Below are 21,817 nucleotides of genomic sequence, written 5' to 3'. Positions count from 1 at the left end.
GAGGATGAAGATGATGGAGGATGACAATAAAGGTGATTGAGGATAGAGATGTTGATGGAGGGTGAGGATGAAGGTGATGGAGGATAGAGATGATGATGGAGGGTGAGGATGAAGGTGATGGAGGATAGAGATGATGGTGGAAGGTGAGGGTGAGGGTGATGGAGGGTGAGGATGAAGGTGATGGAGGATAGAGATGATGATGGAGGGTGAGGGTGTAGGTGATGGAGGATAGAGATGATGATGGAGGGTGAGGGTGTAGGTGGTGGGGGATAGAGATGGCAGTGATGAGAATGGGGATGACATAGATGGAGAAAGAGGATGATGAGGGTGGAGGTGATGGATGAAGGTGGTGGAGGATAGAGATGATAATGGAGGATACGAGTTAAAGTGATGGAGTTAAAGAGATGTAAATGGAGGATGGGGTTGATGGAGAATAAAGAGGAAAGTGATGGAGGATAAGGGGGAGGAGGACAGAGATGGAGCAGGATGATAGACAGATCCCATCCATTGCTTTAAATGGACCTTCTGGTTTACCTGCGCAGGTGTTCACAGGTTTCTGTGAAGAAGAGGACAACGATGATGAAGAGGAAGGTCCTTTAAAATTATGTCTGTCTCTTTTTGTCTCCCGTTCCGTCTGTTGTTTGGATGGATTAGTGGTTTTTACTCTGACCCATAAAGCCCCGCCCACACAGATTACCCCCCCCCCTCCCCATCCCCTTAAAGCTGTCAATCACAGAGGATTGTGGGACTTGCAGACTAGATCAGCAGTTTTGAACAGCTAACTAACGTGGCCTTTAGAAGACTGTAACTCATCGTTCAGAACATGGTAGCCATCGTGACCTAATAATGGTTCTTATGGTCTCAGGTGATGGTGCTCCTGGTGTGATGCGCTGGGAGCTGCTCCATGTCCAAGTGTCCCTGAGCAAGACACGCAACCCCCAGCTGCTCCCCAGGCAAAATGTAAGCTATGGGTTAAAATGCAATGTAAGTCACTTTGGACAAAAGCGTCAGTTAAATGACGTGTGATGTGATGTCTCCAAGTTCAACAGTCTTTGTCTCCCACTGGTGGCTGCTGTCCTGTACAGCAACTTTACGACAATAAATATATATATATAAGATTTATATATCTTTTTTTTCTCTGATTCATGAGGTCATCCATGACCAGAAAATGAACCACAGAAGAACAGAGACAGAGACATCTGTCCTCACAGCTGGAGGGAGACGTTTCCAGGATGTATCACCTTTTATAAAATGTGTAATAATGAATGTTGTATATCATTATAGAGACAACATTATTCATGTAATAAAATGATATCATAAAATGTCAATTATTGCAAACATTTACCAAACACATATTTAAACATTTTGGGCCAAAAATCATTATTTGATATCTAATCTCGTTGTTGTTCTTCACTCCAGAATTGTGTTGGTCCCGTTTCACATTAAACCCTCGACCGGGATTTTGATTGGCCGAGGAAGCTGCCAATCTGCCGGTGGGCGGGGCCTCTGAGCTCCTAAGAGTCCGCTTATGAGCGTCGGCGTGTTTTTCAGCGGAGAGACTGAAGAAAAGAAGAAGAAAGAGAGAAGAAAAAGTTCAGTTCTGCAGTTGTTTCTTTTGGAAGAGAGGAAGGAGAAGAGGAAGAAGAAGAAAGAGAAAAAGAAGAAGAAGAAATGGAACTTACAGAAGTTTTGAGTTTTTTAGTCTACTAATATTTAAACTTATGGTGCCGGAGATTCAATAATTCAGCCTGCAGACAGACAGGCAGAGAGACAGTTGGACAGAGAGGGACAGGCAGTCCCTCTGTGGGCTAATTGATCCTGGACGGGCAGTGAGACAGCCAGCATCTGTCTATCTGCTTGTCTTTTTCCTGTCTGTCTCTCGGCGTGTCTGTGTGTCCCGGAGGATGGCACCGGGGCGTGTCGCCGCCCTCCGCTGGCCCCGAGGCCCCTCCGCCGGCCACATGCAGCTCTGACATACCGTTGAGCCAGAACCGGACCCGGATCAACTGTCCCGTGCTACTCCTGCGGGTCGATCCGTACCAAGGCGGACTGAGGAGTCCACGTGGGCTCAGGATGCCCTCAGAGGTGACTGTGGGGCTGCTCCTCAGGGTGCTGCTGCCCCTCAGCTTGGCTGCAGGTAAGATCCAGTCTCTGATCAATGAAGTACTATAAGAATACTACTATGCCCTGGCCTATATTAGTATATAAGTATTAGTACTAATGGCGGTTTTTACCATTTAATCATTCGATTTCTGTAAATATTATTTTTTACAAATCTCAGATTTAGGTAATTTGTTCAATTAAAAAAAATATGTATTATCCCTGAGTAGTGTCTGCAGGTATTAATCATAGTGAAGCATGAGTAGTGTCTGCAGGTATTAATCTTAGTGATCCCTGAGTAGTGTCTGCAGGGATTAATCTTAGTGATCCCTGAGTAGTGTCTGCAGGTATTAATCATAGTGATCCCTGAGTAGTGTCTGCAGGGATTAATCATAGTGATCCCTGAGTAATGTCTGGAGGTATTAATCATAGTGATCCCTGAGTAGTGTCTGCAGGTATTAATCATAGTGATCCCTGAGTAATGTCTGCAGGGATTAATCATAGTTATCCCTGAGTAGTGTCTGCAGGTATTAATCAGAGTGATCCCTGAGTAATGTCTGCAGGTATTAATCATAGTGATCCCTGAGTAATGTCTGCAGGGATTAATCATAGTTATCCCTGAGTAGTGTCTGCAGGTATTAATCATAGTGATCCCTGAGTAATGTCTACAGGTATTTAACTTAACCAGAAATAAGTTTGACATAAACAAACAAATTCACAGAAATACTTTTTCAGCAGAATAACATGAAACAGAGTCTGATGGGCATAATAATCCTTTTAAACTCATTTGCATATCGAAGTGTAGCTTTCGGGGGCAGACTAGCTCCACTACGTTCTTCACATTATTAAAATAGTTTTCTGCAGCTTATATTCATTTCGTAACACACAGTCACAGTACGTCTTCGCCTTAGCATTCCTCATTCTACACCATGGGCCCTGTTAGCATTGAGCTAACTGCTGAAGTGCCCTTGAACTGATGACAGATCCATGTTGAGGCGCACATTCAGTTTTTAGGTAGAATTTCCCTTTCAAACTTTCTCACATTCCACAGAGAGGGGGAGGTGTTAATGTGTGTGTGTGGTAAGCAAGTGTCAACACACACACACACACACACACACACACACACACACACACAGCCAGATGTTGTTACCTGAGAAAGTGGAACCTATCCGTGCATGTTGTTGGGGGAGGGGAATTTGAACAGAGGGGCACCCTCTTCCTGTCTGCCCCCCACCGCACGCACACACACACACGCACACACACACACTGAGCTTGAAATAGTGCGTGTGTGTGTAAGGAAGAAGTTCATCTTGAGACAGTTATAAAATATAAAAACTAATGGATGTGATTGATCAGTGTGCTGATGAAGTGATTGATGTGTTCACAGCTTGTGCGTTGAGGTTTAATGGATTCTCTCTGGTCTACGTCCTCCTGCTGCTGCTGCTGCCTCTACTGCGAGGACCCCCCACGTCCTCCCCCTCAGGTACCACCAGTGATCAAAACGGATCAATACCAATCACTGTTAATCAATAAGATCAATACTGATCAAGAGCATATGCGTCTTTGTTTCATGCAACCAGCTGTTGATCGAATGACATCATCTTAATCACATGTTTAGTCATGATGTCATAGCTGCTGTAAATCTGTCTGCTGCCTGAGGCTCTCTGTCACACACACACACAGACACACACACACACAGAGACACACACAAACAGAGACACACACACACACACACAGAGACACACACACACAAACAGAGACACACACACACACACACACACACACACACACACACACACACACACACACACACAGAGACACACACACACACACAAACAGAGACACACACACACACAAACGCACACACACACATACAGAGACACACACACACAAACGCACACACACACATACAGAGACACACACACACAGACACACACACACACACACACATACAGAGACACACACACACAGACACACACACACAGAGACACACACACACATACAGAGACACACACACACAGAGACACACACACTCACACAAACAAAGAAACACACTCCTCAGGTGAGGACAGGGAGTGATTTCTTCCTGAGGAAACAGATGACAGTAAACATCCTGCTCCTGTTGACGTGCTGACATCAGAGGTTTAGCTCCTCCTCCTGATGCCGGCGGTTTGATCCCTGGGTAAAGTCTCCGTCTCCTAGGTAACGCGTGTCCCTGCGTGAAGGCCGTGTGCGTCTCCAGCTTCCTCTTCCTGTTGCTTCAGTCCTTCTTCCAGCTGACCTCCGCCACGCTGCAGCCAGACAACAACTGTGAGACCCGTCCGTCTGCCCCCCTGTCTGTCCCCCTGTCTGTCCCTCTGTCTGTCCCCCTGTCTGCCCCCCTGTCTGCCCCCCTGTCTGTCCATCTGTACAACCGTCTTTCCAGTCGTCTGTCCACTTGTCTCTCCGTCCAACGTCTTTCCAGCCGTCTTTATGCATGTTTGTCCAGCCGTTGGTCCACCTATGTGTCTCTCCACCCATCTGTGTGTCCAACTGTCTATTTCTACACCTGTCTGTCTCTTTGTGTCGTAATGGTGACCCGTCTGTCTCTCCCTCTAAATCAGGGAAGAAGAAGAAGATTCGAGCATGAAATATATTAAGATGCTGTTGGTTCAATAAACATACAGACATATACACATAATCGGGTCTTATTTAAAATAACATTTTTGTTATAATTCTGGACAGGTAGTGCGCTGTCCTACGTGGCCCCCTGGTAGCGCTGATGAAACATTGTGGCCCCCTCCATCATTAAAGTGGCCCCTCCCTGCTCTAAATATTACCTGTCTGTCTGCAGGTACGTCGTGGCAGAAAACTCTGGCTCAGCTCGGCCTGGTCAGGTAAGAAAGACATCAAGTGTTGGACACCTCCTAACCACAGACATTCTGTCAATATCACATCGCATTAAGTGTTTGCGTGCACCAGCGCCCCCGCGGGCAGCGCGAGGTACTGCAGCACGCGCAGCGGCTTTGTTGTGAAAATTCCCTACAAATTTGCGCACAACGCCAAAACGCACTCATTTTTCAACTTCTGCAACAAAATGGCGTTGGGCTGCGTTCAGAGGTGTCTCTCCAAGGGACAGTTCCAGCAGAGAAGTGATTAGCTGATCCGACAAGCTATCAAATAGGCTAACGGCTAGCATCATGTAGCGCTGGAAGCGGCAGTCACCCAGACGCACTTCCTGTAGAAGCAGTCTGCGTGAGTAGGACTTCAGAGTCGCTTTGTCTTCCATGGTCGATGTGAAGGAAAAACAATGCGGGAAAGTTGGACTGTGACAAGCCACGCCCCCTCTACGTCGCTTCGACCGCGAATGACGGGATTCACGCGTCTTGACCAGAAATGATGATGACGAGGCCGTTTGAGGCTGATGAAGTCAGGGAGTGAGAGCTGAGTTCTGGTGAAGTGATGTTTGTGTCCTCCAGGATCCCAGAGCGCCTCTAGATGTGTGCGTGTGTGTGTGTGTGTGTGTGTGTGTGTGTGTGTGTGTGACAGACAGTCGTCTCTCTGTCTGGACGTTGTGGCTCCGCAAACACCCCCCCACACACACACATCCTTGTACATCTGTCCCCGTGGGGACCGTCTCGGACACACTGCATTGCCTGGTCTAAATCTAAACCCAAGCTGAACCTTGACCCTGGTCCAATCTCTCAAACGGAGGACCGGCTCACACGTCCTCACTGGTCGACTCCTCAAAGTCACACACACTGAATAACTGGAACCAAACTAGAAAATTGTATTTAAATGAAATGTAAATTGAATCAGTGAAGAATCATTCATTTGTAATGGTTTATATATGTATGAATGTTCTTTATTTTATGATTATTTGGTTCATTCATATATTTTTATTATTATTTATTGTATTGTTATATTATTATTTATTACATTATCAATAAATCCCTGTGTGACTAATCAAGAATGTCTGTCTCTCTCTCTGCATCAGTCTGACAGGAAGTGACCCAGGCTCGGCAGTGAGACAGGTGTTTCCAGATGTTGGCGTGCTGGTTGTTGGTCTGCTGACCTGGAGGTTAATTGGAAGACTGAATGAGGACGCACACATGCAGGTAACAAGCGCACGCACGCACACGCACGCACGCACGCACGCACGCACGCACACACACACACACACACACACACACACACACACACACACACACACACACACACACACACACACAGTAAGGAAGCAGGTGTAACCGTGTTAAGTCGTCTCCTCTTGTTTCTTAACAATGTTTCCTGTCTATTAGTGTGTAACTCAGTAAGCTATTTATTAAATGTAACCTCATTATGTGACTACATCAGGGCAGTAACACACACACACACACACACACACACTATGATGATCAGGTTTCAGGTTCAATTCGATTATTAACTGAACTGTCAGCGTCTGTTTGATAGCATGAAACCGGAGCACGAGGTTGTCCTCCTCTTCAGACGAGGAGGTGAAGAGTGTTTGTTGTGATGAACATCCTGAACATGAATCTATAACCAAAATAAATGTGTTTGTTCATGAATGTCAATTAATCAGAGTGTGTTTCAGCCCCAGCAGGAGGAGGAGATGCAGGATGAGCTGATGTTTGAGGAGGACTCTGTGCTCGAGGAGGAGGAGGAGGAGGAGGAGGAGGAAGGAAGCAGGAACAAGGTTCTGGTTGAAATGGAGATACTGGTGTTAAAAACCAGGAAGATGTTGGGAAACATGACAACGACCGGAGGGAAAGTCCTGCTTACGGTCCTACTGGGACTCACAGGTAACCAGTAGAACCCAGTACAGTACTTTGAGGGAACCAGTAGAACCAGTTTACCAGTAGGTAAAATACCCTCTCTTCTTCTTCCCTCTCCAGGCATCATGTTCCCCTCTCTCTCCTCCCTGCCCTACCTCCTCTGTTTCCAGGTGTTGTGTACCTGGTGGGCGTGGTCAGGCCGGGTCCCGCCTCTTGCCTTCAGGTGTGTGTCTGTGGTGTCACTGCTCTACTCCTCATTCCATTTCCTGCTCCTCTACTGTTACCAGCTGCCCTCCTTGCAGGAGGCGTGGCCGCCGAACCGCACCTCCGTCAGGTAACACACCTCCACCGTACAACACACCTCCACCAGGTAACACACCTCCACTCTGTAACATACCTCCACCATGTAACACACCTCCACCAGGTAACACACCTCCACCGTACAACACACCTCCACTTTGTAACACACCTCCACCATGTAACACACCTCCACCAGGTAACACACCTCCACTTTGTAACACACCTCCACCATGTAACACACCTCCACCAGGTAACACACCTCCACTTTGTAACACACCTCCACTATGTAACACACCTCCACCATGAGGAGTCAGAGAAGGAACTTAATCACGGGAATGCTAGGTCTCGGACTGAATCAATTATTTGATTGATGGATGGATTGATGAATGTGCTGATTGATTGATGGGTCTACTGATGGATGGTCCATGTCTCCTCTGCAGTGTCTTTGGTCTCCTGCCCCTGGTCTCTGGGAACTGTTCTGCCCCCTGGAGGTTGCAGGTGAACTCTGAGCTCAGCTGGTTTCACTTCACCAGTCCTCTGATGCTGATCCTGCTCTACAACACTGTGGCCACTCTCTGGAGGAACCAGGTGATGTCACTGAACACGGGATGACATCATACAGCATGTTATGTTGCTACATGTCATTTAGCTGAGGCTTTTATCCAAAGCGACTGACAATAAGTGCATTTCAACCATAAAGAAACAAACTCAGAAGAACAAGAAAGTGCAGTTTCATCAAATAAGCTGAATTACAACTAATTATAGATAATCTGTTTGTATTTATGTTTACGCCAAATACATTGATATTTTGTTTTGTAGATCAAACATGTCAAAGATAACGAGTAAAGGAGGAGAACAAGCAATGAAATAGGCAGTAAACAAGACAATTAAAGTTTAAAACTAAATATATATATATATACTTTCTAAATGGAGTGTGCTGAGGTAAACGTCTTTCTATAACACATCAACATAAATGTCATAAACCACGTCATGAAGGGAACATAATTAAGACGGTGAGAAGCAAAGCTGCTCTAATTGGCTGAAGTGTGTCACATGTTTCTGCAGCTGATCGATGGCGTCGGGTGGTGGCGCACAGAGAGGGAGGAGTCAGCCATCATTGGCAGCTGTGACATCATGACTGCCACCAGCAACCTGAGCGATGAGGTCGGCAGTGACATCACAGCAGAGAGACGGAGAGAGATGTGGAGGAGAGCTCACACTCGTCCCGAGTGCAGAGGCGTACGGAGACAACCTTCATTACTCTGATCATTTCATAAATACACGGAATTGTTGTGTAAAGTCACCCATCTGTCTGTCTCTCCAGGGATCATCCACCAATGACAGTCCCTCTGACTCGTTTGCCCCGCCCACCCAGAGCACAGCCTTTGAATTGGATGTTTACACCGCGCCTCACTACTCTCTCAGCCAATCAGGTGAGTTCATGGGTTGAAGGATACTGTAGACAGGTAGACAGGTATACCACAGGACAACAGGTACCAGTTTGGGGGATGATGATGTCATAGGACAGACAAGTGTCCTTCATGATGCTGGTTCTTATCTGTGTTTGATGCTGTAGACACGTTGGAGACGTGTGTGTTTGAAGGAGACGGATGGGAGGAGGAGCAGGGAGAGGATGAAGAGGAGAGGAGGAGGACAACGACCAGAGGAGAGGAGGAGAGGAGAAGGGAGGAAGAGGGAGTCAGTGCTGCGTCCAGGGCGTTCACTTTCCTCCTCAAGCAGAGTTACATCTGTGCTCTGATAGCCATGATGGCGTGGCCCATCACATACGTGTCCTGGCTGACATGTGTCCTGCTGCTGTGGTCGTGCGTCCTCTGGATGATGCGAGAGCGTCGCCGGTACACGCTGATGTCATCGCCCTGGCTGGTTGCCTACGGCAACCTGCTGGTCCTCCTGCAGTACGTCTACAGCTTCCCCCCCATCCGAGAAGTCCCAGGACTGTTCCCGAGGAAAGAAGATCCCTGCAGGGAGCTGGGCTCCAAGGTACTACTACTACTACTACTTCCACTACTACTACTTCCACTACTACTACTTCCACTGATACTACTGTTGTTGCAGCTGTTGTGTCTCTTGACCTTCTGGCTGCTGCTGCGTCAGGCCCTAACTGAGAAAAGAGACAGACAGAGGGACAAACAGCTGTCTCACATCACCGTCCACACGTTGGGTAAGACACCCGTCTCACTGCACACGTGTCTCCTTACCCGGTCCGTCTCACTGCACACGTGTCTCCTTACCCGGTCCGTCTCACTGCACACGTGTCTCCTTACCCGGTCCGTCTCACTGCACACGTGTCTCGTTAGAGGAGCAGCCGAGTGCCGATGACGACGTGCAGGAGGAGAAGGAGGAGGTGTCCTACGAGGAGGTGCTGCTCCTGCACACAGGAGGAGGAGGAGCGGTCAAGATGGAGGCCCTCGTTGCCGTGGTTACCAGGATGTTTGTCAAATACTGGATCTACGTCTGCGGAACGATGTTCTTCTTCGTTAGTTTTGAGGGAAAAATCGTCCTCTACAAAGTCATCTACATGGTTATGTTCCTCTACTGCGCCGCCCTCTACCAGGTAATACTGCAAGTACTGCAAGTACTGCAAGTACTGCAGCTCTATGTCTCGCTGATACTACTCCTGAAAAGCCAAAGAACAGGGACCTAGAGTTTAGATATTCAGGACTCAATCACGCTGTGACTTTGAAACTGTCTCACTGTCTTTTGTCTGTAGTTGAACTACGAGCGTTGGCGTGCCATGCTCAGGGGTTTCTGGGTAGCCGTGGTGGTTTACTCCATGTTGGTTCTCATCCTGGTCTACACTTTCCAGTTCCCCTCCTCCCTCCACACCTGGAGCTACTACACCGGATTAAGTACTCACAGGTACTCAGGGACACAAACGAGTACCCATACGTGCTGTCTCCGTCCATGTCCCTCATACCTCTGATGTTTCTAATATCTCCAATATTTCTTCCATCTATAATGGCCCTAATGTCTCCTCTCTCTCCATTCTCTTTACTGTTATTATTACCTGTCCAGGTTGGAGGACGTTGGTTTGGAGAAGTTCTCCGTTCCTGTTCTCTTCACTAGGATCTTCATCCCTGCTGCGTTCCTCTTGGTACTCGACACATTTCCACAGAGACAGTGTGTTAAATGTCATGTGGGAGTTGACTCCTCACCATGTTCCTCAGGTGTGCATCGTTCACCTGCATTACTTCCACAAGCCCTTCCTGCAGCTGACCGACCTGAAGACTGTGGTGGACACGCACAACAGCACCATCACCAGGTAACACACCACTCTACCTGCAGGTCAGAGGTCACAGAACAGCGGAAGAGGAGCCGTTTGATAGTCCCCAGACCTTCTCTTAGGGTCCTCAGACCTCTGTAAAGAATCCCCGTTCTGACCTGTATCTCTCTGCAGGCTGGTCCACTCTGACGGAAGCCTGTTCGACCTGTCCGTGTGTGAAACTCCTCAACTCCTCTTGGAGGCCGAGAAGAGCAGAGGACAGAAGGAGTGGGAAGAGGAGGAGGAGCCAGAAGCGAAATGGATAAAAGAGGAGGAGGACTCCCCCTGTGTGTTTGAGAGGGAGACCCTGTCCGACCACATCAAAGGTAGCTGCATAGACATCGTCACACCTGGGACTGTTCCATACAGGAAGTTCACTGCTGTTCTCTCCTCCTCAGTGCTGGTCTCCTGGAGGTTGGTGGTAGACCGTCTCTCTGTTTTGTTCTTGCGCCTCCTCCTCTCCTTGCAGCGCCTGCAGCACCTTCTGTGGTGGATCTTGGAACTCCACATAGTCAAGATCGTCTCCTGCTACATCATCTGGGTCTGTGTAAAGGAGGTGAGATCTGTCTGTCTGCCTTTCCATTTGACCTGTCTGTCTGTCCCTGGAGGTGTGTGTTGAAACTGTCTGTCTCTCTGCAGGTGTGCGTGTTTAACCTGCTGTTCGTGCTATGTGTGGCCGTGGCTCTGCCATTCAGGGCGTGGCGCCCCCTGCTGTTAGGAGTGTGTACAGTTTGGACCTGTGTGGTGACCGTCTGTAAGATGTTGTACCAGCTCAACATTGTCCAGCCCTTCAGATACTCCTCCAACTGCACCATGGTAACCATGTCAACGACATCTCTACACCCATCTTAACCTGTCAAATACCTGTATGTCTGTCATCCCCTCAGGAAACCTTGTGTAGCCGTATGATACCTGTCTGTCTCTTTGTAGCCAGGTAACTCCAGCGCCGACCTGTCTCGCTCTGTTCTGTACTCCGGTGCAGTTGACCCCGCCCAGTGGGTTGGTCTACGGAAGACTGACGGAAAACTGCTGGACTACCTGAGGGTGAGGAGTGACAGATCCTCACCCTCATCATCGAGCTAACCAGTGTCCACATTATAAGATGAAGATGTTGGCGCTCTTCACATAGCATCGTGCTAACCAGTCTAACCTGATCACTTATCATGGTATCCTCTCTCTGCAGCATAACCTGATGATATTAGCGCTGTTAGCCTTCGAGGTAACAGTTTACAGACACCAGGAGCTCTACCGACTCCGCCGTAACGAGGTTCCGCCCCCCACCAAAACGCTGTTTCATGACATCACCAGGCGTCACCTGGACGACAGCGTGCTAAGCTGTGTGAAGTACTTCCTCAACTACTTCTTCTACAAGTTTGGCCTGGAGGTGAGACACACACCAAGGTTAGCAATAAGCTAACATCTTCACGTTTAAAACTCTCGCCGCGCTGTTCCTCAGACCTGCTTCCTGTTGGCTGTGAACGTGATTGGTCAGCGGATGGACCTGTTTGCTGTAGGCCACGCCTTCGGCCTCATCAGCGTCCTATCAAAGCGTCGCAGGAAGCACATTGCCTCAGTGTGGCCCAAGTACTGCTACTTCCTGTCAGGGCTTCTATGCTTCCAGTACATCCTGTGTATCGGGTTCCCTCCGGCCGCCTGTAAAGGTGTGTGGAGATTATTACTTCATAATAAAGTTTACAAAACATGTCTTTATGCTAAGCTAGCCAATGACAAGCTGCGTCTGGATCACCAATACGAAGTCCTGTTACTGATAGTCCGGAAAGCTAAATGTGTGGATTTGAACTTTTCTTATTTTAAAATCGTATAGTATAAGCTAGGACAAACGTTTCAGTTACTTCAAGTCATTATGCTAAGCTAGGCTAAATGCTCATGAATTTTAAACTCCTTTTGGTACTCACAGATTATCCATGGAGACCTCCGTCCTCCAACATGGACTCCAACGTGGTGAAGTGGCTCTTCCTACCTGATCACCTGAGCCCTCCAAACCCAATCTTCCTCCTCTGTAAGATCCTCCTCCTCATCATCATCATCACCGTCTCAGTGGATTTCCTGCCCCCCCTCATTATCTCCTCTTTCCTAACCTTTCAGATGACTTCTTGCTCCTCCTCGGTGCCTCTCTGCAGCTGCAGGTGTTTGAGGAGGAGCTCCAGTCGTCGGTTCAGATCCTCGCGGGAGACAACTGTGAGCTGGACGAGGATGACGCACAGGTCCCAGATCCAATCAGACGACTCCGTCTCAACACAGGCCCTGACTTCATGCTGTGCAGGTAGCAGCCCCCCCATTCTCCTTCTTTCTTTGTGTCTCTTTGTCCGTCTGACCTTTGTCCTCTTTGTATGTAGGTCTTACCTGGACATGATGAAGCTTATCATCTTCAGCTACATGTTTTGGTTTGTCCTCACCATCATCTTCATTACTGGGACTACCAGGTGAGTGGGCGGGGCCACTGCTACCAGAACTTGAACCTGAATATTCACTGGTAATGTTGATACAGTCACTTTTTGTATTGGTCACCTGGTGGCGGTATTCTACTTCCTGTTCCAGGATCAGTATCTTCTGTATGGGTTACCTGGTGGCGTGTTTCTACTTCCTGTTGGTTGGTGGAAATCTGCTGCTGAAACCAGTGAAATCCATCCTGGTGTACTGGGATTGCCTAATTGGCTACAACGTGTTCGTCATCACTATGAAGAACATTCTGTCGGTAAGGCGCAACATACTCATCATCCTCATCATCCTCATCACCTTCTCTGAGTCAAATGGTACGAACTCAAACCATCTCAATGTCTCCACCTGTCCGTCTCTCTGTCTGTGGTCAGATCTTGGCCTGTGGTTTCATCAAGTCGTTGGTGTCAAACCACTGCTGGCTGATTCAGCTCTTCAGTCTGGCCTGCACCATCAAAGGATACACCAAACGTAGGTGTTTACTCCCCACCTGTCCGTCTGCCTGTCTGTCTGTTTACCTGTTTACCTGTTTACCTGTTCACCTGTTTATCCACTCATAACCTCCTGCAGCGGAGCAGCAGAGCAGTAAGCAGTGTGAGTTGCCTAGCGACGAGGCCGGCATCATTTGGGATGGCGTTTGCTTCTGTTTTCTGTTGCTTCAGAGGCGGGTCTTCAGGAGCCACTACTTCCTGTGTGTGGTCCTTGACCTTCAAAATACACAACTGCTGGCCTCCAGGTACATATTCACACACCTGAACTCATGTTGACGAATGGGGTCACACATTGATGTGTGTGTGTGTGTGTGTGTGTGTGTGTGCTATAGGGGTGCGGAGCTCTTTGAGGCGTCCACAGTGAAAGCTGTCAGAGCGAGGCTAGAGGTGGAGAAGACCTCCATGGACCTTCTGAAGAGGCAGTAAGACACGCAGAGTAGTTCTGAGGGTCAAAGCACTGAGACGGGTTTCACCTGGGACCAGATGTTGATGGACACACCTGTCCGCCGGTCTTACTTGTGAACCACTTCCTGTCTCCTGCGTGTTTCAGGATGGAACGAATAAAATCCCGACAGAAGAAGTTCCGCAGAGGAAAAGAGAAATTGTTGAGTTTGACCCAAAGCAGTTTCCGTACCGAAGGTTTGTAATGCTGCGTTCACACCTAAAGCAAAGTGAGGTGTTCACGCCAGTAGATTCCGTGAAAAGTCAACGCACAGGGGAGGAGCCAAGCAAATAAATCGGCTTTTCGCCCGGCGTTGTCTCGCGAAAGCCAATCAGCACTGAGAAGCTCCGCTCGCCCTGCTGCCACAGCATGAACACACTTTATGAGCCGCTCAGCTGAGGCCACTTCGGTGTGAAGGTGTACATTCGTTGTTATGTGTCTGTCATGTAGATCAGGACAACAGGAAGGGGCGGAGCCAGAAGAAGTGGTGGAGACCCTGGGTAAACCACGCCTCCAGTGAGTCACATGACCTCTGACACAATCACTCTCTCACCTGTCAGTCACTCTGTAACCGTCTGTCTGCCCGTCTGTCTGCAGTGGTGAGGAGCGGTGACTACTACCTGTTTGAGACGGACAGTGAGGAGGACGAGGAGGAGGAGGAGGAGGAGAAGAAGAAGAAGGAGGAAAAGCTACCTGAGAAATCAGCCTTCCAGGTGAGTTCTTACAAAGATCTGAAATACACAACAAAGGAATGAGAAAGTTTGACCAAAAGAGAGTGAAACGGATGAAAAGACGTCTCTCTCTCTCAGTTTGTGTATCACGCCTGGATAACTGATTCCAGAACAGCAATGAGAGCTCGCAACAACCAAGAGAGACTCTGGAAGAAGAAGACATCTGATCGAAAGAGCAGGGAGGAGGAGAGGAGAGAAGGTGAGGAGGAGGTATAGGCGGGGAAAGGGGAGTGGAGGAGGATACACTAACGGCTCCACCTCTCCTGCAGCTTTAGGAATAGAAGTGACGGAGGACACTGAGGAGGATGGAGAAGGGGAGGAGGAGGAGGAGAAAGAGGAGGGACCAGGTAGGAGTCTGTGATAATTGTACTTTGCTCTCAGACTCAACAACTACAGCTCCCATGATGCATAGCTGTCTCTTACAAGCCGCGTGTTTCAGACACTGTGCTGCGTCGGTTCTCCGGCACCTTGCGGTTCTGTTGGGTTCTGCTGTCGGCTCTGCTGGACTCTCTGACTGCCTGGCTCAGCGGCCTGTGTCAGGAGCACATCGACATCTCCACCGTCCTCCGCATCGAGCGCTGCATGCTGACGCAGCAGGCCAAGCAGGTGCAGAGCGAGGACTACAGCACTGTTGGGACTACAAAGATGGATGAGTTGAGTTGATGCGTTGCTTCTTGTTTGTGTCTTCAGGGTAACGTTCCCACCAGAGAGGCGATCCACGTCTACTACCAAGAGCAGATGATGAGAGCCTCCAGAGACGGTTCCCATGAGGCCGAGCGGCAGGCCTCGGCAGAGAGAAGATGGGAGCAAGAAGAAGAGACGGTGAGTCCTGATGCTGAGGAACCAGACGAGGAAACAGAGAGTATTCCAGAAAAACCAGGATCAAGACCACCATCGGGAGGAGCTGCACATGAACCAGTACCAGAACAAGAATCAGGAGAAGCGGGTTCAGGTGAACCAGAACCAGAATCAGGAGAAGATAGTTTGTGTCAACCAGAACTAGAACCAATATCAGGAAATAGTGGATCAGGTAAACCAGGACCAGCATCTGGAGAAGGTGGCCCAGGTGAACCATCTTCAGGACTTGAAGCAAACAGAGTAACAGCAGCAGGTAACCCATCGTTGGAAGATCACCCAGAAGGTCTGGTGACTACAATCCGTCAAAGACGGCGACCCAAACTGACCCGGATGGAGAGAGTCGGAGCTTCATCGTCCTCCTTATCTTCAGAGGATGGTGGTGACGAGCAGATGAGGTGTGGAAGAAGAACACGATGAAGATAGTTGTTCCTCTAGATGCTTCCCACCTCATTATTTCTGTTTCTGTTTTAACAGAGCTGAAGAATCAAAGCAGACTCCCACCAGCGCCTCCTCCCCTACCTCCCTCTCCTCCCTCCTCCTCCCCCCCTCCTACAGCCTCGCTCTGGGCCTGGAGCTGGAGGCGGACGTCCTGGTGGAGGTGGAGGAAGAGGCCGAGGAAGGACTCAGGAAGCGCTTTGACCGGAGTGACATCCTGTCCGACTCGGCCTCCACTTCCTGTCCAGCGGCGTCTCGAGCTCAGGAGCTGACGGCCAGCGAGCTGCTGCGGAGCAGGTGAGTCCCAGGTGAGTCACTGACATCCTCCGCCCGCCACCTGCTGGAGGTTCATGCTCCGTTTGCCTCTGCTTCCAGGACCTTCTACGATGAGGAGCTGGAGGCGTCAGACCGCTTCTACAGTGAGCAGCCCCAGCTGCTCCAGCTGTGCTACGCCCTCTACAACATCCTGGCGGCCAGGTGAGCTCTGGTCCGCAGGTGAGTGTTCAGATCCCTCTAAAGCTGCTGAGATACTCACACAGTCCCTGCATCAGGTCGGAAACAGTGTGCTACCTGGTCATCGTGCTGAACCACATGGTGTCGGCCAGCTGTCTGACGTTGGTACTTCCTGTTCTGGTCTTTCTGTGGGCCACTCTGTCCGTCCCTCGACCCAGTAAGACCTTCTGGATGACGGCCATCATCTACACCGAGGTTCTGTCCCAACTTTGTTTCAAACCTTCAGTCGTGTGTCCACAGGTGGTCGGTGGTTTGGATCAACTCTGTCTGCCTGTCTCTCCACAGGTCACCATCGTCATCAAGTATTTCTTCCAGTTTGGTTTCTTTCCGTTTAACCAGAAGCTGGAGGTAGATCGCTCCAAACCTTTCCATCCTCCAAACATCCTTGGGGTGGAGAAGAAAGAGGGCTACGTCCTATATGACCTCCTACAGCTTCTTGCGTTGTTCTACCACAGAGCCATACTCAAGGTAAGAAGATTTAGATCATAGAAGATAGGATCATACTCAAGGTAAGAATATCTATAATATACACTTGTTTATCAGTGCCACGGACTTTGGGACCAGACTATCACCACGGAGACGGACGCCATCCATCTTCACGACAACCGAGCCGACCCCTTCCGCGGCTTCATCGATCCGACGGAGCTCAGCGCGCAGCGTCGAGGGCGGAGACGGACGACCTCCAGTCGCTCTCCTGCAGGTAGAATGAGAGACTGAAGCCATCAAGGTGAGGCTTCCACCTCTGATGGAGGTGAGGAGACCTCTGGTGGATCTTCTCGGCAGCTCTCATCATGACCTTTTCAGTTGAGGCTGATAAAAGTTTCCTTCGCAGCCTAAAGGCAAAATATGTCCACTTCAGGACGTGAAGATGAATCAGCCGCTGTGGTAAAGGAACGCACTGTTGACCTTTCCTCCCTCGTCCTCTTGCTCTCAGGCAGCGAGACGTCCAGAGCTCAGCGGCCCGGCAGGTTGGATCTGCTGCTGGAGAAGCTCAGAGAGCTTTCCATCAGAGCCAAGAAGGTCTCCGTCAGCAGGTAGAGCAACATGGAGACAGAGGGACATTTAATATGAACCCAGTTTATGAACCATCAGATTCTATTAGGACCTTAAATCATAACAAGAAAGGAGAAACACTTCTAACTGCGTACGTTAGGAACAAATTAAATCTACAAGAACTCAACAAGTCCTCATTGTATATTGACTTAAAGGTGAAGATGTGACATCACCATGAGGTGCTAATAATAAGGACTCTCTCTCTGCTTCAGGTGTTTGTCTCTTTACCGTCCCGTCCTTCACTTCTTCAGAGCTCTCGTCCAACCAGAATACAGCGCCGTCACTGATGTTTACGTCCTCATGTTCCTCGCTGACACCGTTGACTTCATCATCATCGTCTTTGGCTTTTGGGCCTTCGGAGTAAAGTTGGATTTACTGATTTCATCCACTGGGAAACTTCTGTTCATTTGGTTTATTTGATTATGTTTCCTTTTATGTTATGTGTGTTATTTGTTTATTGTATTTTCTTTTCTTATATTTCTTGTTTTATTTTGTATTATTCAGAAACACTCTGCGGCTGCTGACATCACTTCCTCCCTCTCAGAAGACCAAGTTCCTGAAGCGTTCTTGGTGATGGTTCTGATCCAGTTTGGTACGTCAGCCTGTCTGCCTGTCTGCCTGTCTACCTGCCTACCTGTCTCACTGTCCATCTGTCTGTCTGATTAAATGTCTACAGGCACCATGGTGATAGACCGGGCTCTGTATTTGAGGAAGACCGTTTTGGGCAAACTAGTCTTCCAGGTGATATTGGTTTTTGGGATTCACTTCTGGATGTTCTTCATCCTGCCAACAGTCACCGAGAGGTGGGTCCTCTTAGCCGCTGCCTCATTAGCATAATGAAGCTCTGTCCATGTGGCTGTAAGACTCTGTCTCTCTGTCCTCAGGCGGTTCAACCAGAACCTGGTGGCTCAGCTCTGGTACTTTGTTAAGTGTGTTTACTTCGGCCTGTCGGCCTATCAGATCCGCTCTGGATACCCAACACGAGTTCTGGGAAACTTCCTGACGAAGAGCTACAACTACCTCAACCTCTTCCTCTTCCAGGGGTGAGTCCAGCTGTTAGCCTAGCTTAGCACTGAGGCTAAAAGTAAGTGTAAGGTATCAACCCAGGTTAGCAATAACAGTCTGTCTCTCTTCACCTGTCCGTCTACCTATCTGTCTCTTCATCTGTCTGTCTCTCTGCCTGTCTGTAGTTTCCGTCTGGTCCCATTCCTGACGGAGTTGAGGGCGGTGATGGACTGGGTGTGGACAGACACCACTTTGTCTCTGTCCTCTTGGATCTGTGTGGAGGACGTGTATGCCCACTGCTTTGTCCTAAAGTGCTGGAGAGAGTCTGAGAAGGTATGTGTCCCTCTGTCATTTATGTACATCCTGTGTATTTGTACACAGAGGTACCCTGTTTAAGCAGAAGCTTGTACATGTGTACATCCTGTGTATTTGTACACAGAGGTACCCTCAGCCCCGCGGGCAGAAGAAGAAGCGCGTGGTGAAGTACGGGATGGGAGGTCTCATCGTGCTGCTGCTGATTTGCATCGTCTGGTTCCCGCTGCTCTTCATGTCACTCATCAAATCAGTCGCCGGCGTCGTCAACCGACCCCTCGACGTCTCTGTGACCATCACGTTGGGAGGCTTTCAGGTAGAGCGACCTGTACCACTCACAGCTGTATTTGGGAGTACTAGGAGTACTTGGAGCAGTACTACCCTGACCTGTCTTGTGGTTCACAGCCCATCTTCACCATGAGTGCGCAGCAGAATCAACTGAAAGATCTGACGGAGGAGGACTTCACCTCCTTCACCAGCTCCTACAGCTACACACCTGTAAGTACCAAAGTACACAACTGCAGTTCTGGTGCTGAAGCGCATACTTTGATGCCAGGGTGTATTTCCCAGAGTGCCTTGCAGTTCCTGGAGGCCTATGGTCATGAGGACGTGACGGTGGCGGAGCTGCAGGGCAGCAGTAACTCTCTGTGGACCATCAGCCCCCCCAGCAGGCAGTACCTGAGCCAGGTGCTCCGTCTGGACCACTTCCCCCTGACGCTGTCCTGGACGGTGCAGAGGTCCGCTTCAGTCTTACACTCTCATCTATAAAAGTATCTCCTCAAAGAATGTCACAGTATGTAGCTGTAGTATTAGCAGTAGTAGTAGTATTATCTGATCAATAGTCGATCACTGTGTGTAGTACTGTGTGTAGTACTGTGTGTAGTACTTTGTTAAACTTTGTTTAACAGGAACCTGAGTCTCGGGGCGAAGGCAGAGCTTGCGTCAGGTAAACATGTGACCTACCTGGACGACCAGACCCGCCTCGAGCTCATCCAGCTGCTGAACGGGACGAGGTCACTTCCTGTGTGAGTACAGGGGGCGGGGCCTTGAGTTTCGGTGTGTGTTTCTGCTGGAGTTGTGTTAAGTGTGTGTGTGTGTGTTTTCAGGGTCATACAGGAAGTGTTTCCGTGTTTCATTCGAGCACCGAGCGACTCGAACTCCAAACCCATCGAGCAGCTCTACAAAGGTATACTAGATAATACTACTGAGATCATAATACCACTACAGCTCTATTTGATTTATTACATTTACATTGACATATTATAGAATAAAATAAGGGAATATAAACTTTAACGTTTATATTATGATTGGAATTCTAATAATTAACATACAAATGATACAACAACCAACATAAACAGACTAGTACTGTAGTACTCTCTGCTAAGTACTAGTTCTGTAGTAATCTGCCAAGTACTAGTACTGTAGTACTCTCTGCCAAGTACTAGTTCTGTAGTAATCTCTGCTAAGTACTAGTTCTGTAGTAATCTGCCAAGTACTAGTACTGTAGTACTCTCTGCCAAGTACTAGTTCTGTAGTAATCTCTGCTAAGTACTAGTTCTGTAGTAATCTGCCAAGTACTAGTACTGTAGTACTCTCTGCCAAGTACTAGTTCTGTAGTAATCTCTGCTAAGTACTAGTACTGTAGTAATCTGCCAAGTACTAGTACTGTAGTAATCTGCCAAGTACTAGTACTGTTGTACTCTCTTATCTGGTCTTATCTATATCAGATGACCACTACAAGGACATCTTGCTGGCCCTGGAACGGTCGACCAATCAGAGCCAAGAGATCCAGGACTGGTGGATCGTCGACCAACCAGGTGCCACTCTGGTTCCTATTGAAGGCGGATCCTTGCTGAATGACAGGAGGGAGGCGGGGCTTCAGCTGTTTGTGTTCAGTGATAAAGTCAGTCCTCCGAGTCTGGGCTTCCTGGCTGGATACGGGTACAAAACATTACCTTCAAGTACTGCAATACTACTGCTGATACTGGAGTATTAGTATCACTGCAGTACCTGTAGTACTGATACTGTGTGTCGTGGTCCTCCTGCAGCATTATGGGTCTCTATGCGTCGGTGGTCCTGGTCATCGGAAAGTTTGTGCGGGAGTTCTTCAGCGGGATCAGTCACTCCATCATGTTCGAGGAGCTGCCGTGTGTCGACCGCATCCTCAAGCTGTGCACGGACGTCTTCCTGGTACTCCTCCGAGGAACCGAGTGTGAGCTCCACAACACGCTGAGGGGGCTCCTCCGATCTGATTGGCTGTTCTCTGTTCCAGGTGAGGGAGACAGGTGAGCTGGAGTTGGAAGAGGAGCTCTACGCTAAGCTCATCTTCCTGTATCGTTCGCCGGAGACTCTGATCAAATGGACGCGGCGATGACCTCATCGATGGACACCAACCTGATTGCAAACAGTAGTCGTTGTGACCCAGAGTGACATCACAAACTGTGACATCACGGAGCGTCCTCGGCCAAGACGGTTCTCTCTGTGACCAATGGGAGCTGTGGGGGGGCGGAGCAAACGTTTTGATGAAATCCACTGATCAATAACCTCAGTGCCCCCCCCCCCCTCATCCTCTACCATTATTTATGTGTTATGAAATATTTCCTGTGTATCCATCGACACTCAGCCGCTGGGTCTCTGTAGAGAGAGATATGCAGGGGCTCGTTGCTATGCTAAGCTAAGCTATGCTAAGCTAAGCTTAAACTAATGGTAAGAGAAAGGTGTGAGATGAGCCAGAGGTCAATAAAGCTTTGAAATAATTGAATGCAGCTGTTCATAAAGTCACCACATTACTGCGGAATCACAATCTCACAGAATATTTAGTCATAGTCGCCTTTGTCTTGTTCTAATGACAGAAAACTGGAAGTAGATGTAGCACATCCAGGAAGTAGATGTAGCACGTCCAGGAAGTAGACGTAGCACGTCCAGGAAGTAGACGTAGCACGTCCAGGAAGTAGATGTCGTTGGATTGTGGTTTATAGTAAATCAGTTTACCTCACTGCTTTCTGACTGAATACAATAACTGTAAACTATAAACTTTCTTCTAAAATACAGAATACTTAGAAATAAAATACTATTGTTTACCT

At 48.7% G+C, this 21,817-nt stretch overlaps 1 protein-coding gene across 1 annotated transcript; it reads left to right on the top strand.

Annotated features, from left to right (window-relative positions):
• The first annotated feature begins 1,510 nt into the window (after positions 1–1,510).
• Positions 1,511–21,803, top strand: LOC119198305 (piezo-type mechanosensitive ion channel component 2-like). The gene is made up of 55 exons (XM_062559097.1): positions 1,511–2,137; positions 3,488–3,583; positions 4,303–4,410; positions 4,934–4,976; positions 6,077–6,197; positions 6,674–6,881; positions 6,975–7,188; positions 7,595–7,742; positions 8,220–8,393; positions 8,479–8,587; positions 8,731–9,155; positions 9,231–9,336; positions 9,473–9,729; positions 9,886–10,034; positions 10,191–10,269; positions 10,343–10,437; positions 10,573–10,763; positions 10,836–10,993; positions 11,077–11,253; positions 11,368–11,481; positions 11,621–11,821; positions 11,894–12,098; positions 12,356–12,457; positions 12,544–12,721; positions 12,795–12,881; positions 12,997–13,153; positions 13,269–13,365; positions 13,465–13,630; positions 13,718–13,807; positions 13,936–14,024; positions 14,278–14,343; positions 14,425–14,540; positions 14,637–14,757; positions 14,828–14,905; positions 14,998–15,164; positions 15,249–15,811; positions 15,891–16,148; positions 16,227–16,328; positions 16,403–16,559; positions 16,650–16,832; positions 16,908–17,064; positions 17,299–17,398; positions 17,630–17,777; positions 17,922–18,009; positions 18,094–18,220; positions 18,302–18,460; positions 18,608–18,755; positions 18,862–19,050; positions 19,140–19,232; positions 19,305–19,471; positions 19,643–19,759; positions 19,841–19,920; positions 20,462–20,675; positions 20,783–20,924; positions 21,007–21,803. The coding sequence occupies exons 1-55, from the start codon at positions 2,074–2,076 to the stop codon at positions 21,106–21,108; spliced, it is 8,250 nt and encodes a 2,749-aa protein (XP_062415081.1). The 5' UTR covers positions 1,511–2,073; the 3' UTR covers positions 21,109–21,803.
• The last annotated feature ends 14 nt before the right edge of the window (positions 21,804–21,817 follow it).

This window comes from Pungitius pungitius, chromosome 19, assembly GCF_949316345.1.
Source record: "Pungitius pungitius chromosome 19, fPunPun2.1, whole genome shotgun sequence".
NCBI lineage: Eukaryota > Metazoa > Chordata > Actinopteri > Perciformes > Gasterosteidae > Pungitius > Pungitius pungitius.
The sequence above is the reverse complement of the archived record's forward strand: the minus strand, read 5'-3'. Positions and strand labels throughout refer to the sequence as shown.